Genomic DNA, 17,095 nt, shown 5'->3' with positions numbered 1-17,095 from the left:
TGTATAGTCCCACTTTTGACAACGGTTGGGTTCAAAAAACGAAATTTTTTTATAGAGTTGTTTTTAAGAGGAAATCTAGCAGTAATTTGGGTGCAACCTTCAATGTAAAAATCCAAACAACGTAGTCGAAAAAATTTAATCTGTTCATCTGTAAGGTTCAGTCGCGTCATTGAAGCGACGACTTTTGCTCCAAAATACATGTTTTCTATAGCTAAATAATTTCTTGGATTTTTAAAATCAATATTTTCGATTGAAGTGGTTGTTATATAATTTCTTTGAAGGAAGCAATCATAAATTGTTTTCAAAACCAGGCAAACATTATCATACAAAACATGCAATTTTGGGGACTCGGATTGCATTTCTATATTTAAAATATTGAATAGAGGCAACACATAATCCAAAAATTCTAGAAATAATTTTGAAACTGGATCATTCAATTTCTGCAGTATATTATTTGCAGCAAGGACATCATTACTGTTGACAGCATCAGTAAAATATAGTTTCAGAGCAGCGTACTGTTCTAAGATTCGAATTACCACACCATGAACTGAAAGCCATCTGGTTTGCGATGGATGTAGAATTTTGTGGGTTTTTATATTGCAAAATTGCTGAAATTGGCTGAATTCACAAACTCTTTTTGGGCTAGAATTAAAATAATTGTAAATATCGCGGCAGAGATCTTCGACGTACCTAGGTAATTTGTGACACGCATATGATGCGCACAAGTGAAACGAATGGCATATACATTTTATAATATATAAGTTAGGTATATCATTTTTTAATAGTGTCATCAAAGAATGGTGACTTCCCATCATAACATTAGCTCCATCGGATGCAAACCCTATCAAATTATTTTTGTAGAGAATATTATTGTGGTTTATGTAAAATGTTACTTCTGTGACATATCTTGGAGATGACCAAAAAACAAAAAAACAAGCAAAAATTCTCAAAATTTAGGACTTTTTGAAATCTCCCAAAATTCTCAATATTTCAAAACTCCAATAAATTTCTAGGACAGATCTGGTGGGAGATAACAAAATCATAAAAAAAAAAAATCACTCCCAACCTCACAAAACGAAGAAAAACAATTCCAAATTTTAAATCTCCCAACTTGGAAAACAAAATAAAGCATGTAACCCCAAAATCGGCAACATTTTAAGGAACAAAAAATTTTAAAAATTTCTAGGACAAAACTTTGTGGGAGGTTTCAAAAACAATAAAAACCATCAAATTTGAAACACATGCCCATTAAAAACAAAACAAAAATCACAAAAAAACTACAAAAAACATCTCCCACAACATTTATACCCTAAAAATGCTAAAAAATTCTATGAAAACTGGAGGCTAATCTACCATCACAAAAACATGCTAGCATTTCTGGCCAGTCCTTCCGTGGGAATGCAATAAAATCACAAAAACCATTAAAAATCAAGACATATTTGCATAAAAAATCAGAAAAAAATAAAAGGAGAGACTTATCTCCTAATTGCTACCGGTATTTCAAGATGAAAAATATTAGTGGCTTTCTACTTCCCACAAATTCTGTAAACCTCACTATTATTTTAAAAGCTTTATCCTTTTTGCTCCTATTTAATGGGCAGACATTATACAGTGAAAGTCTCCCAACATTCTATCTGACCACATTCTATCTACCTGTGTCGGGGGTTAGGCAGGGGATGATACTTGGTCCGTTGTTGTTTGCTCTTTTTAATGATGGCTTTATCTTCCTTGGTAACCGGTTCAAATGTTCTTATGCATGCTGATGACATAAAATTATCTAGATGTATCGATTCCAGTCGTGACGGATGACCTGTTGCAGGAAGATGTTTGATAGGATGCATTCTTGGCTTGTCTCTCATGGATTAATTTTGAATCTGCGAAAAACAAAAGTTATGTCATTCACATGTAGGAGACGGCCAGTGCTTAATATTTATACATTATCCGGAGTGGCTATTGAATGTGTGTCGGTTGTGAGAGACCTTCGGGTGCATTTCAATGCGAAGATGAGTTTTAATGCCCTTGTCGATCATGTTTTAGCACACTTGCTTTAATCAAGCACTCCACAGTGGGGCTCTCATCTCTGATCTTACTTTGCACTTTATTTACGTCGATGATCTTGCCGAAGATACTGTGTGGTTTAATATTACTGTGTCCTTAAAATATTACTGATTTTGGGGTTACAATACTTTATGTTTTTGAAATTGGGAGATTTAAAATTTGGAGTTTTTTCTTCTTTTGTGAGGTTGGGAGTGGTTTTTTGATGTTTTTTTCATCTCCCACAAGATCTGTTCTAGAAATTTTTTGGAGGTTTGAAATATTGAGAATTTTGAAAAGATTTAAAATTGTAATGGGCGAGTATCAAAACTTGAAGTAAGACTGAAATTACTGATCCCTAATCAATATTTTAATAAAAATGTTTCACTAGTGCCTGTTTAATTTTAAAATGAAATTGAATCTTATTATAAAACCTGTTCCATGTTCACTTGGGATATTGTCCTTATCCCTTAAATTTAAACCATCTATAAAACTTGAGATTCCATTTATATACTATCCTAGATCAGTGGTTCCCAAAGTGGGCAATGAGTAAATGTAAGAGGGGGGTGAAAACAAATGAGTGGCAGGGGGTGCTGGAGTACTGCATGGGACTGAACAGTAACCATAGGGAAGGGTTGGGGGTCACTGACAACCTTTCCCTTTTTTCTGTTAATGGTTCCAGATGTGGAGAATAATGGTAAGTGTGAGTATCATAGAAAAGTTTTTCTAAGAATATTTCCAAGCCTTTCTCACACAGCAAAAAATGGTTAGGGGCATTGAGGTACTGTTGGGGGAATTAGGTATATACAGGTAACACCCGTATAACACGGGAGTTACGTTCCAAAAAATTGCCGTGTTACACGAATTCGTGTTATATGAAACAAAGAACTAGTGCAAAAAGTGGGGTTAGGTTCCAAAAATTAAAAAACATGCTGTTAAATCCTTATTTAAATCAAATTTATTATTCATTTTTTTTCATAGGTAAAATACTTATTTATTATTTAAGTAAATATTTTACCAGAGGATTATTCATCCTATATAATGATCTCAGCATGAGCATCATCAACTGGTAACAGTGTTTGGGTGCGTTCGTTAATAGCAGTCGTTCTGCAATAGGAGTGCACTGCTGTTTGTAGGCATTTAGGAACGACGGTGAAAGAAAGATGGCGGCGCCCGCACTATCGATAGTATCATGATGGAGGAATCTATAATTTTAAAATGAACTTTTAGAGGCAAAAGAAGGGTCCCAATTGTAAAATATAACCATTAAATGGATTATTTGTTGAAAGAGCATTCAAAGTAGCCACAAAACAATTAGAATGCTCGCGCGAAGGTATAAAAGAACGCACCCTTTATTACATTTTATGTTGTACAAGGGTTTTACCTAATTCCCGAAACGTGTTAGAGTGAACCCGTGCTATAAAAGCACCATGTTATACGGGGGATTTCCCCAATTCTCAAACAGCGTTAGAGTGAATCCGTGCTATAGAAGTGCCGTGTTATACGGGGGTTACCTGTACCATGTTTATGGAACCAAGGAAGCATTGGCTCAAAAAAGTTTGGGAATCACTGGCCTAGATGATCATAAGAATAGTACTGCATTAGAACAGAGATTTACCTTATGGTGGCAGAAAAGAGTGTGGGAAGCAAAAAAACTTATACAGAAAACAACAGTAGAAACTTAGCATAACAACTGTATGAACATTGGTATGATGGAACAACACAGCATTAACTTATTACACTAGGACTAAGGATATGAAGAAATGGTGGAACATGACTACAGTAATTTGAAATATTAGATCACCCACATATGTGATAACTGACAAAAAAATTGAGAATTATGGGCAGAAGATTAAGGATTAATGCCTAAATGCAAAGACACAGACACTTCTCATAGCAAGGAAGTTTGAGAACTCTTCCTGGAGTTAATAAATTAGTCTGAACCAATTAGTCCTCATACATATATTGTATAGTTATTGTTTTGTTTGTCTGGTGTTACATTAGTTTTATGTATTATATGATATAACATTATCCATTGTGAGTTGCATCAACCATTCCGAATTTAATTTTAATTTGAAATTGTGATTCCTAACAATGGCCTGTGAATAAGCCAAAAACATTACCAGTGAAATAACACAAAACTACTGTGGAATTTTATATTCTGGTAATTAAAGTATCATAGTAATATTTTTCTGTTTGCCAAATTCCCCACATCTCATTTGAGACATTGATACCTCTGTAGATCCAAAGTACCATAACAACAAGGCCATTTGGTTTTTCCGACGTGGAACTTCTAAGATTGTTCTCTAGTCTGTGCCAACTAAAAACAATTCTGCTATTCCTGTGGTAATAGGCAAAACAGGATTTTCAAAAATTTTCTTACACTCAGAAATGCTTCACTTCCTTCACAAACATACAATGTTTGTTGTTTTTCTTCCTACAATTTCCAATTCTTCTTGGCCACATTAACAATCTTTGAATTTGTCTTCATTGACATATTTAAGGACCAACTCAAGTTTTCTATAAGGCCCAATAATTGGTTTCATTAAAGTCTGTTTGCCTTTGACATAATAGACAACCAATACTACTAAGAATTTCACCATGCTTAATGAATCTAGATTCAATATGGATCATTAAGTTCATTTAAAAATGGTATAAAAACACACACAGCAATATTCTTCAGGTGATTCAACTTTGACATTGCTTCTTACTCAATCTTGGAACACAGTGATGCTGTGATCCTCCACAACAGATTTTTCTTTTTCAAATATAGGCTGCCCTCATTTTATGCTGATGATGCATTCCCGGAGGAGGCATCATAAACAAAATTGGCTCAAAATAAATTGTGATGTATTCCAGGCATTTGTGATGAATATACAATATGTATGTTTTTTTTCAATAAAAACATGTTTAATATTGAAATTTTACTAATACAAAATAATAATAATAATAATATAGAAATTATGGCTTAGGCCTACTTATTTTAAGCTAAAAACAATAATGCAATTTTTATACAGACATTGTGTTGATTTCACACAGCAGTGTCACCAGACACAACTTCAGTTTTGCAAATATGGCCCCGGTTGAGGATTGTGCGCAACTTTGTAAAATATGAATCCAAAGTTTTTTGCCATGCCTTTCTTTTCTTCTTGTTGGAAATGTGCTAAAGCTTTGTTTAAACCCTTCCTTATAAATTCAGAGTCCAGAAAAACCATCCCCAACTACATTAAGATTGGGGATGATTACATCCAGGATCCAGGTTGATTACTGTGAAATACCAAGACTTTGTTCTTAGTAAATAAAGATACTCTTCGAGAAAAGTGTGAAGAGATAGAAATGCTATGGATGTGGCAATTTATGACAACATTGCATGGAACAGCAGCAATGCAAACGGCATAACCATCACCACAGGAAAGAATATCTGGAACATGTTATGAGGATAAAGGGAAAGTGCAATAAGTGACACTTTAAAACCCTGGAATGCTACCTGGTACCTGTACGTTCCCCAAAAACAAAAAGTGAAAGAAATTATGTTTATGACCTTTCGGTTTTGAAAATAACAAAACAATTATAAATTACAACGTGCTTTTGCTTTTGCCTTTCCAATCGTCAAACAAATAAATTATCCACATGCGAAACACATTATCTTTTGGTGCTCCAAACAAATGAACTTTTTGCATACGGCGCATCTGATTATTGATTTTCCGTCTCTAACGAGCAAGTCTCGAGCAGAACGAGAATCTTTCCGTCGTCGGTTCAGGGGTCTCGGTCGTATTTATTTCTTCCTTAACTTTTAGCATACGGCATATTGTTTCCGGGAGTTGGCGAGGCAAAGTCGTTATATCCAAGCGACTCTTCATATGCGGTCTGAATTATCAGAATCGGGACTAAACGATCTGCCCGAAAGAATTTGCACAATAGGAGATAGACGTATTGACGATTTCTCTTCATCTTCAATTTCACTTCGAAAGTCAGCAATAACTGCATCCTCTTCTGAATCTTCACATTCGATGTCTCCGACTCAAGCATTAAATAGAATTTTACGTAGTTCAAACATTGTCATTCTCTTTTGATAAATTAAAGGCATTTCGATTAATGTCCAGATACGTGGACTGACATGGCGGCACTTCCTGTTTCAGCCTCGAAACCGGAGCGGTTTGTTGACGACATGTCACGTGACGACGCGAGCAAACGAAACGGGGAAAACCGACGCGCGGGTTAACGTCCATATACGTAGATTGTCATGGCGCCTCATCTCTGATTCTGGAAAAGGAAACAGTGGGGACGCACGTTCTAACCTAACCTATTCTAATAAATTAGCATAATTATTACCAATTATATTATTAGAATAGGTTAGGTTAGGTTAGAACGTGCGTCCCNGTTGATTACTGTGAAATACCAAGACTTTGTTCTTAGTAAATAAAGATACTCTTCGAGAAAAGTGTGAAGAGATAGAAATGCTATGGATGTGGCAATTTATGACAACATTGCATGGAACAGCAGCAATGCAAACGGCATAACCATCACCACAGGAAAGAATATCTGGAACATGTTATGAGGATAAAGGGAAAGTGCAATAAGTGACACTTTAAAACCCTGGAATGCTACCTGGTACCTGTACGTTCCCCAAAAACAAAAAGTGAAAGAAATTATGTTTATGACCTTTCGGTTTTGAAAATAACAAAACAATTATAAATTACAACGTGCTTTTGCTTTTGCCTTTCCAATCGTCAAACAAATAAATTATCCACATGCGAAACACATTATCTTTTGGTGCTCCAAACAAATGAACTTTTTGCATACGGCGCATCTGATTATTGATTTTCCGTCTCTAACGAGCAAGTCTCGAGCAGAACGAGAATCTTTCCGTCGTCGGTTCAGGGGTCTCGGTCGTATTTATTTCTTCCTTAACTTTTAGCATACGGCATATTGTTTCCGGGAGTTGGCGAGGCAAAGTCGTTATATCCAAGCGACTCTTCATATGCGGTCTGAATTATCAGAATCGGGACTAAACGATCTGCCCGAAAGAATTTGCACAATAGGAGATAGACGTATTGACGATTTCTCTTCATCTTCAATTTCACTTCGAAAGTCAGCAATAACTGCATCCTCTTCTGAATCTTCACATTCGATGTCTCCGACTCAAGCATTAAATAGAATTTTACGTAGTTCAAACATTGTCATTCTCTTTTGATAAATTAAAGGCATTTCGATTAATGTCCAGATACGTGGACTGACATGGCGGCACTTCCTGTTTCAGCCTCGAAACCGGAGCGGTTTGTTGACGACATGTCACGTGACGACGCGAGCAAACGAAACGGGGAAAACCGACGCGCGGGTTAACGTCCATATACGTAGATTGTCATGGCGCCTCATCTCTGATTCTGGAAAAGGAAACAGTGGGGACGCACGTTCTAACCTAACCTATTCTAATAAATTAGCATAATTATTACCAATTATATTATTAGAATAGGTTAGGTTAGGTTAGAACGTGCATCCCCACTGTTTCCTTTTGTTTGCTGCAATCAGCGATGATGCACCATGACAGCCGCCGACGCTCGCGTCGTCACGTGACATGCGTCTCCAAACCGCTCCGGTTTCGAGGCTGAAACATGAAGTGCCGCCATGACAGTCACGTATCTCGACATTAACCGGCATTTCCTTTAATCGATATTTCTAACCAAAAAGCTTACAAACAATAAAATATATTTTGTTAAGAAATAAATTGTCGTATGATTCTATGAGTTATAGAATATTAAATTAAAATTATACTGTACTCTCATCTTTTAACCAGCTTATTTATCTAATATTTTAAAAGAAAAAAAAAACTCATCAAATCACTAAACATATCTTATGAATAATTGTTTCTTACTTACCTTCTTACTGAAACTGAGTTTTAAAATAATCTCTAAGGCTGTAATCATAGCATCTATCGACTTATTAAACGTCGAACGTCGCCATCTTGTTTTGTCAACAAGTGTTGCCACCATTCGGTAGTCGGTAAATTCCGATCTTTTTTAAAAATATTACACTATGATTCCTTTTGTAAGAGACACCATCGTGGAGCTATTTTTTTTTAAACTCTTTCCGCCCTGTGGGCACTAAGATGGCCTCTTTTATCAAGTCCATTATGGGTTCGGCCATGCCCACAACGGGGCCCGACATATTCGGACGAAAAGTTCCTGGGGATTTTTTTTCTTTGTTTGTTTAGTTATGGTAACGCAACACTTGGGCGATCTGCCTAGGGGGTGGTCTTTTTAAGGGAAACTGGCCCCTATTTAGGCGTTTCAGACGGTAGAGAAAACCCGGAAAACTCCACGTGGCCAGTCCGTTCGAGCGATGCTCGAATCCACGACCGAACTCCCGGTGTTCGGGGAACGAAGACCGCTTGGCCACTGGTGGACCTGGATTTTTTGACCCGGCCGAATTCGATCCCGGGTCCCCCAGAACGTTAGGCTGCCATCTTGACCTCTCGGCCATCCGATCGTGTTATTACGGCGTTACCATTAGATGATGTGTTGGAATACCTTAAATTAGTAGAATTAAGCAAAATATGTTAGAGAGGTTGCGGCCGAAGTTTTCATCTCTAAAACGTGAACGTCGAACGTCGCTTACAAAAATAAAAATAAATAAAAATACTAGCAAATATTTATTGTGACGGGCTGCAATTTTTAATTTATTTCATTTAAAATATATGTTCACCACCTCAAATTAGTACTGTAGTGTCTTGCCCCAGTATATCATACTTTTCCTGTTAGCAACAGAGTCGTGTCGGTCATCCATCTAGCAACTTTCAGGGAAATTTTTGAATTGAAATAACGTGACTTCAAGTTTGCAGTGGAAGTTCGTATATAGTTAATCGGAGCCTCCTGCCCCTAAACTTTCCATATAATTTATCTAACACATCGCGATTAACACTGCATGGCTGCATATTTGCAACCCATAGTAATTTCCGAACCAATAGGATCAAGCACCAAATGATTGGAGTAAATAGATTTGCGAGTCCTAAGCATTTCCGGAATAACAATTCAGAAGTCAAATTCCATTGTTGTGAAATATTTATATCCACGACATTTGCGTGTTAAATTGTTCTTAGATGAAAACAGAATACAAATTTCATATTCATTATGCAATTTATAATCATTCTACTTATAATTGTTCTTTACGATGTGCTAATTTCCTCAGCATGATGGCTGGAAATACTTTTAATAAATTAAATACTGTATTAGTTTTTAATGATAAATAAAAACATAAAAAAAAACCTAAGTATTTTGATCTGTTTGTGAATATTTGTAATTATGTAATTAATTATGTTTAATTTACATAAAAACATTCACACGGATTTATTAAAAATAGTTTTCGTCACCCCAAATAGATGATAAATTTACAATGCCTGCAATATAAACAGAACAAATTTTATTACTTTTCGGCAATAAAACATAGAAAAAATAAAGAAAACATTCAGTTAAGTTTGTTTATAACAGGCAGTCCAGTCGCAATTTCTATATGTTTCATTCATATACCTTGTATTTCTCGCTTCAGGAAAAATCTTCGATCTCACTTTTGTCAATTTCTATGGAATTTTTTATTCTATGCGGAACACGGTTATAATAATAGAAAAATATTTATCCAGCATTCTAAACGGGCTTATACTAATAGTAATTTTCGATGCTCTATCTGTTTTCCAACCCGGAAGTTTCTATGTTATGCGGATGTTGACTTACACCTTATAAAAATCCCAAAATCGTTTGATCTGATCTATGTGGTTCAACTAAACTACTGTATATCATATTGAAAAATATCCTTGAAATTCCGAGGATATATCCTTGGAATTTCAAGGAAAAATATCCTTGGAAATATTCTTTCCAAGGATATTTTTCAAATGCGCTTTTTTACTTTCCCTGCTGTTATGTAGCCTATCCATAACAAAGGAAAGTATTGGAATAGTGAAATTTTACCCTCCGAGTTTTTTTGTGCGCCCTTGTGTTGGTGTCTGTTTCGTTTAACATCTCAGGATGGGGTAGTGATTAAGAATTAAGAAACGAGATTTAGCATGGTAGTAGCTTTTATATAAGGAGAGCCATGAGGGCGGTAGACTGCCGCTCCGGGGAACCCGGGATCGAAAAATCCCAGGAATTTTTCAGGGGGTTATCCGTTCGGATATGTCGAGCCCCATCCTTCACCACCCGGCCGAACCCATAATGAGCTTGCTAAAGGAGGCCTTATTAGTCCCCACAGGGCAGAGAGGATTAAAAAAACCCGAACCAATAAAAAGGCAGTGAAAAAGTTAACTACAGTACTAAAAAAAAAAAACAATTGATATGTAAAGAATATTGCATCAAGTAAAAATTATGCATCCGAAATAAAAGCCAAATTTTTTCTTGGGAGTTTCTCTTTGGTAAAGATAAGCTTTTTTACTTGTATCTACACTTCGCGTTTTTATTTAGTAATACGATGAAGCTTTCGAGAACCAATTTCAAAGACAATCTTTGTTTTTCTCACGCGTCGAAAGCAGGATGGACGACTGAGTGCTAGCGTTCCACACTGTCATTATGTTTTTATAAAATTATTACACGGTGAAATGGCTATTCTCTTTATTACATAAAAAAATTAGAATTTCGTCCTTGACTGAAGCTAATTAGGAGACACTAAATTAAAGCAACTCGTCGTCAATCTGAATAAAGCAGTGAATTCTTACCTTTGTTCTAAAACTTCCTTAACTTACGTTAACGTATTATACCTTGAATAATGTTTATGTACTGCATATAAGGTATATATGGTCAGTTTTTCGAGCAAAATTGAATAAGAAAATCGGGATTTAAAAAAAATTTATAACTGAGAAATGTGTCATACCTTACGGGATTAATCTCCATTCCATTATTTAAATTAAGCCGATTTTTTACATTGTATTATATTGCGATATTCTCTTTAAACTTTCACAGATATACTTCTTTTTCTTTANTCCACACTGTCATTATGTTTTTATAAAATTATTACACGGTGAAATGGCTATTCTCTTTATTACATAAAAAAATTAGAATTTCGTCCTTGACTGAAGCTCATTAGGAGACACTAAATTAAAGCGACTCGTCAATCTGAATAAAGCAGTGAATACCTTACCTTTGTTCTAAAACTTCCTTAACTTACGTTAACGTATTATACCTTGAATAATGTTTATGTACTGCATATAAGGTATATATGGTCAATTTTTCGAGCAAAATTGAAAAAAAAATCGGGATATAAAAAAAAAATTATAACTGAGAAATGTGTCATACCTTACGGGATAATTCTCCATTCCATTATTTAAATTAAGCCGATTTTTTACATTGTATTATATTGCGATATTCACAGATATACTTCTTTTTCTTTATGTAATATTTTAATATTACCTGTACTAATTCCATAATTATTCTCTTTTCACAACGAGGAAAACACGGCGACTGATGATATTTTAACCGAGTGACTGCTTCGTGCTCTTTCAGTCTTGTTCCCAGTATTCGTTTAGTTTCTCCTACACAATACATCTCTTCACTGTAAGTACAATTTAACTTATACACGACACCTGAAAAATTTATACAGTATTTTGTAATTTAATTTGATCATCATACTTTACATTAAAATCCATTTTATTCTTTAACTTTGCAGCCAATACTATATCAAATTTAATTAAAAAACTCAAATATACTCTATATATAAGAAAAGGTTCACCACCTCAAATTAGTACTGTAGTGTCTTGCCCCAGTATATCATACTTTTCCTGTTAGCAACAGAGTCGTGTCGGTCATCCATCTAGCAACTTTCAGGGAAATTTTTGAATTGAAATAACGTGACTTCAAGTTAATCGGAGCCTCCTGCCCCTTCCATATCATTTATCTAACACATCGAGATTAACACTGCATGGCTGCATATTTGCAACCCATAGTAATTTCCGAATCAATAGGATCAAGCACCAAATGATTGGAATAAATAGATTTGCGAGTCCTAAGTATTTCCGGAATAACAATTCAGAAGTCAAATTCCATTGTTGTGAAATATTTATATCCACGACATTTGCGTGTTAAATTGTTCTTAGATGAAAACAGNTCCATTTTATTCTTTAACTTTGCAGCCAATACTATATCAAATTTAATTAAAAAACTCAAATATACCCTATATATAAGAAAAGGATATATATTTGTCATCTTGTTTTTCTTAAATTTAACTTTATATCTATTTTCTTTATGTGCAAAAATGAAATCTTTTCAAATTCGTATGTTCTCTTGTTATATGACACCAAATCTTATCGAAAATTAATGTCATAAGTAATTTGACGCAAAAAAACAGGATATAACTGATATAAATTCCTCGGAATTATGCGAGGAAATAGAAAATATTTTAATTTCTCTTAATCCTAATATGAACGCATTTTCGGTACTTAATTAAGTACGGTCGACCCTATATAACACTCCGTTTTATATGAATTCCGTGTTGTACGAGCCACTTAGATTTTACTAATACGTGTGCCGGGCGGTGAACGGCTCACGTATTTGTAAAATCTAAGTGACTCGTACAACACGGAATTCATATAAAACGGAATTATCAACAGTGTTATAAGGGGGTCGACTGTATATAATTTCTTTTAATAAATAAACAATTGGGTGTAAATATACATAAATATATTCAATACAACCGAATCAATCAATCGTAATTTAGATTTAAATAAGACCACAGAATAATTTCAGTATATTATAGACTAAAATTTAGAATAAAAGCAGCGTTTACCAATTAAAATCTTTTTTACTTTATTGTTGAAATTTAATTGTGACAAACAACGATATTGTTTGTCCAACAATCACATCTCCGAATTGTTTACTCCTGTAGAGATCGTAATTTAAAATTAATGTCTCGTAATAACTTTACAGACGGAAAAAAAGATTCCATAACAGATATTGAGGAGAGAAAAAATCTTGATGACGAAAAGATCTCTCGTAGACAGGATTTAATTCTCGATGATAAAATACACGGAATCGATTCAGATAGTAAAATCGGCGAATTTTACGAAGCTATTCGACGTAATAACGTGGTGCAGGTACGAAGATTTCTGGAGGAGGGGATAAATGCCAATGAGCAGGATATTGCAACGGGAAAATTGCCGTTGATCGAAGCAACAAATTTGGGACACGTGGAAATCGTCAAGGCTTTATTAACGGCATACGCAGATGTCAATCGTACCAACATCCAGGGTAGCACGGCTCTCCACGTGTCTGTTAGCCCGAAAGCTTTCAACAAAGAAATAGTAAAGTTATTTCTGGAACGAAGAAGTGCAGATTACAATATACAAGATACAGCGTCAGCAAGCACACCTCTGCACATTTTGTGTAAATTCTGTATATCTGCGAAAAATACTCCCTTGTCGACATTACACAATATACTAAAAGAGATGGTAACGAGGTGTGATTTAGAATTAAAAGATACGGTGGGTAACACTCCTCTTCATATACTAGCTATGGGAAAAGAAGAAGACCTGGAAGCAGTAGAGATCGTTCTTTCAGCCAGACCTAATATAAACGTAAGAAATAATTTAGGAGAAACTCCTGTAGCCATCTCGATCGATCACGGAAACTTTCGCTCGGCTCTGGCTATGCTAAAATGCAAATTAGACACAGATGCCAGAGATCGAAACCAATATACTTTGCTCCATTATGCAGCCAAGAAAAATGCCATCGAAGTGATAAAGAAACTGTTAGAAAAAGGATGCGATCCCAATGCTCAAGATGCAACCGGTGATACCGCCTTGCATGTTACTGCCGGAAGAGGTTTCGTAGAGGCGACGTCTGTCTTACTGAAACATCCGAAAATTGACAAAAATATGCAGAATTTTGGGGGTTACACTCCTTTGATGTGTGCGGTTGATAGCGGCTTCCCAAAAGTAGTCGAACTGTTAATGGCAGCCAAATGTGATATATATGTCAAGTGCCCAGAGACCAACAAAACAGCCTTGGATATTGCCAAAGAACGAATTATCAAAAGAAACAGACGAGACGTTTACGATCTCCTGATGAATGAAAAATATTAAAATTCCAAAATTATATATTTTCAACAGTTGATTTATCTTCGGAAAATAAATATGTAAATACTCTATTAATTAAACAGCATTTAATTAACTTTTAAATTAATATTAAAATTAATTTTAATGAGAAATATGTTTGTCGTTAAATTAATGTTAAAAATATTTAACATTAATACAATTTTAAATAAAATTGATTTATTTATATAATACATAAATAACAAACAGTTAATTGAAAGTACAGATAAATATATTTTTTAGAATTGAATTTATTAATGCAGAATGATATAATATGATATAAATGACTAATAAGGAAAAAGAATATTTCGTTGTATAATTAAGAATGTTTTCAATTGGTAATTTAAAACATGACAACATTTCAGAAGAAACATTAGAAAAATCTCATTACAATTTGCCCTCTTTCAAACCTCCAGATCAGACAAAATAACGGTAGATGATCTATTTTGAGGTCCTTTTTGGCGTCGAATACGCAAAATATGGCAAAAAATCCTTTTTGACGATATAATTACGCATTGGTGCGTTGTAGTTTCGTGAGCCCCCCTAATTAAAATCTATCTGGACCCCATGAAGCTATAACGCACCACTGGTCAAAGGTTGCTATTGTCTTGAGCATAGCGGGATTTTGCAATATCTGGACAAAACACGTAACCATCCGGATAATCCTTCTTCAAGAATGGAGAAATGCTTGACGTACTCTGTACTAGATACTTCTGTGTTAATGGAATGTTTAGACAGTGCAATGAAGACCCGAGACCACCCGCAAGGGTTATGGCTGCCCAAGGCAAAACTTTGTTAGGAACTCGGAAATGACGTTTTAACTTCACTTCTTGAATTGTCTTTTCTTTTCTCACAGTAAAACTTTTATTTCCTTCGCATATTCAGAGCCACCAAATGTAAAATAAAACTTGCCATGCATAACAATATCCAGGTTGTTTTTGAGTCTCAGATCTCAAAGTTTGTTTAGTTGTCAGAGTAGCCTCGTTTTGTTTTCTGCTTAACAGTGTACTTGAGTGCAGAAATCCTTTTCCTTTCGTTTAATATTCCATATACGTTCGTTTTAATCCTTTTTCTTCAGCTCTGGACAACCATTTTTTCTTCTCTTCCATTCTTAACTTACATCAATCAAGTTTTTTTTTGGAATTCCCATACATTTTAAATGTTCCATGGTAAAAAGTTTACTCTTCTTCAAATTTCTACTATAAATATTTCCAATGATTTTTCTGTTTGTCTTCTTTTAGGCCTTTCATCCCGAAAAGTCAAACGATTTTCAAAAAAGAACGTTCAGAATAGAATAAGTAACTCACATGCAACAAAAAACAAAAAGAGAGGAAGTTATTCCGATTTTTAGTTTACATGTTTACATGTACAGTACTTGTTATTAACATAAAAAAATTAAAATATTTTTTGGTGCTTTTGGAACTATATGCAAGCTAAGTGAAAAGTAATGATAACACTATTGTTGAAAGAACAAACACTCTGGTGGTGCTTCATGTGAAAATAACCTAATCTAAGTGTAGGATACTTCTGATGTGGAAAGAAAGAAGATGAAGACAAGGCAACTGAACTATCTCACTCAGATATTTTAACCATTTGGCAACATGCCTAGGGCCCAGAATACAGGAGTCCATGGCCCAAGATGTAATAAACAGGACTAATACTATTTTATAAAAATATACTAATATAGGGCTATGTATACAAATAATAGCTACTGTACCAGGGTCAAGTAGTCAGCTGTAGTATGGTGAAAGATTGAATTGTCAAAGGAAGTTTGAAATCCCTTAAAGCTTAGGAGCTTGGATATGGCCCTTATCTCATTACTATCAAGACACCCTGTAGCATGTTTACAAAAGTTGAAACAAAGCCGTTAAAGTGGCATGTGGTTGCAATATAAAGGACGAAGCAGAAGTGCCAAATAAATGGTGCACCCAGAATCTTTACAACCAAAAAATAAAACATTGAAGAAAAAATCCAACAGCAAAAGTGATGCTGATTGTTGCCTACAGAATGGATGATGTAATTCTTCATTGTGCAGGGACAAACTGAATGGTGAGTAATACTAAAGATTTCTTGAAAATTATCTGCATCCACCACTAAGAAGATAGTAGTCACATTTCATTAGGAGTAATCCACTACTACTCATTCACAACAATGCTTGATTTCACATAGTCCAACCAATAAAAAAATTTTTGGCAAGGTGACCTCGAAACCCCAGACATTAGTCCATGTTTTAGTACCTTGTTTTCTAAAATCAAGGAATGACTACAAGGTTAAAGGTTTCCTAGAACACTTAGAGGACTAATACAGCTGAGGTATTCCACACTGTAAATGAAAAAAGGCTCCACCAACAAAATCAGTTGCCTTGAATAATTTGGAATAGAATATCAACCCAGTAGTGATTCTTTGGGTTGATAATTATATTGAGAGACAGGAATGTTAACTTCATATTTAAATACAGCTTTATGTTCATATTATATAAATGTCTCCAATACTTTTCACTCAGCCCATATATATAAACAAACTATATTTTGATGTTAAAAAATCCTGATAATACTTTGTATATTTTGTGTTCTCTAATTAACATAAGTAAACTTCAATTAACCAGGCACTGTTTATCCAGATCACAATTATCCGGATTGTTCTCCAACTCCATAAAAAAGTAAATAAGCATGTACCGTATATGCATGAATAGTAGTTTTTTTCTAAATGTAGAAAATAACTTATATTCATTTATAGTTACTGTACATTTCCACATTTGCACATAATTACATAAACATATGGGGTGTTTGGATAGAAAAAAAATGACTATGTTAAGCAAAAATCCAATTATTTGGATATTCCACATATCTGGATACACTGAGATCCCAATTAATTTGGATAGTAGGAGTTTTACTGTACTTGAAGCATATACTGTGAGATTATTCTAATAGTATTCAGAACACAGATGATATTTGATATGATTACATATCATATCAAATAAATATTCAATCTTGTTGT

At 34.6% G+C, this 17,095-nt stretch overlaps 2 protein-coding genes and 1 long non-coding RNA gene across 3 annotated transcripts; 1 reads left to right on the top strand and 2 right to left on the bottom strand.

The window, feature by feature from the left end:
* Positions 1 to 5: 5 nt before the first annotated feature.
* Positions 6 to 854, bottom strand: LOC111622947 (the record flags this gene model as incomplete). The annotated part of the gene is made up of 1 exon (XM_023365420.1): positions 6 to 854. A coding segment is annotated over one exon (849 nt), but the record flags the coding sequence as incomplete, so codon positions are not given.
* A 46-nt stretch (positions 855 to 900) lies between these two features.
* Positions 901 to 12,832, bottom strand: LOC111622941. Its single transcript, XR_002756369.1, has 3 exons — positions 12,796 to 12,832; positions 11,424 to 11,596; positions 901 to 1,874 (listed from the first exon to the last, which is right to left on the bottom strand). It is a non-coding gene; the product is annotated as an uncharacterized LOC111622941 (long non-coding RNA).
* A 1-nt stretch (position 12,833) lies between these two features.
* On the top strand, positions 12,834 to 15,379 carry LOC111622939 (E3 ubiquitin-protein ligase MIB2-like). Its single transcript, XM_023365414.1, has 2 exons — positions 12,834 to 14,142; positions 15,340 to 15,379. Exon 1 carries the CDS (start codon positions 12,914 to 12,916, stop codon positions 14,087 to 14,089), a length of 1,176 nt encoding a protein of 391 aa, XP_023221182.1. The 5' UTR covers positions 12,834 to 12,913; the 3' UTR covers positions 14,090 to 14,142; positions 15,340 to 15,379.
* Positions 15,380 to 17,095: the final 1,716 nt, after the last annotated feature.

Source organism: Centruroides sculpturatus, unplaced genomic scaffold (genome assembly GCF_000671375.1).
Source record: "Centruroides sculpturatus isolate CEXI.00-Female unplaced genomic scaffold, Cexi_2.0 scaffold282, whole genome shotgun sequence".
NCBI lineage: Eukaryota > Metazoa > Arthropoda > Arachnida > Scorpiones > Buthidae > Centruroides > Centruroides sculpturatus.
The sequence above is the reverse complement of the archived record's forward strand: the minus strand, read 5'-3'. Positions and strand labels throughout refer to the sequence as shown.

What these genes read in the sequence shown, in the direction of transcription:
- LOC111622939 (XM_023365414.1), top strand. Translation starts at nt 12,914, where the DNA reads ATGTCTCGTAATAACTTTACAGACGGAAAAAAAGATTCCATAACAGAT.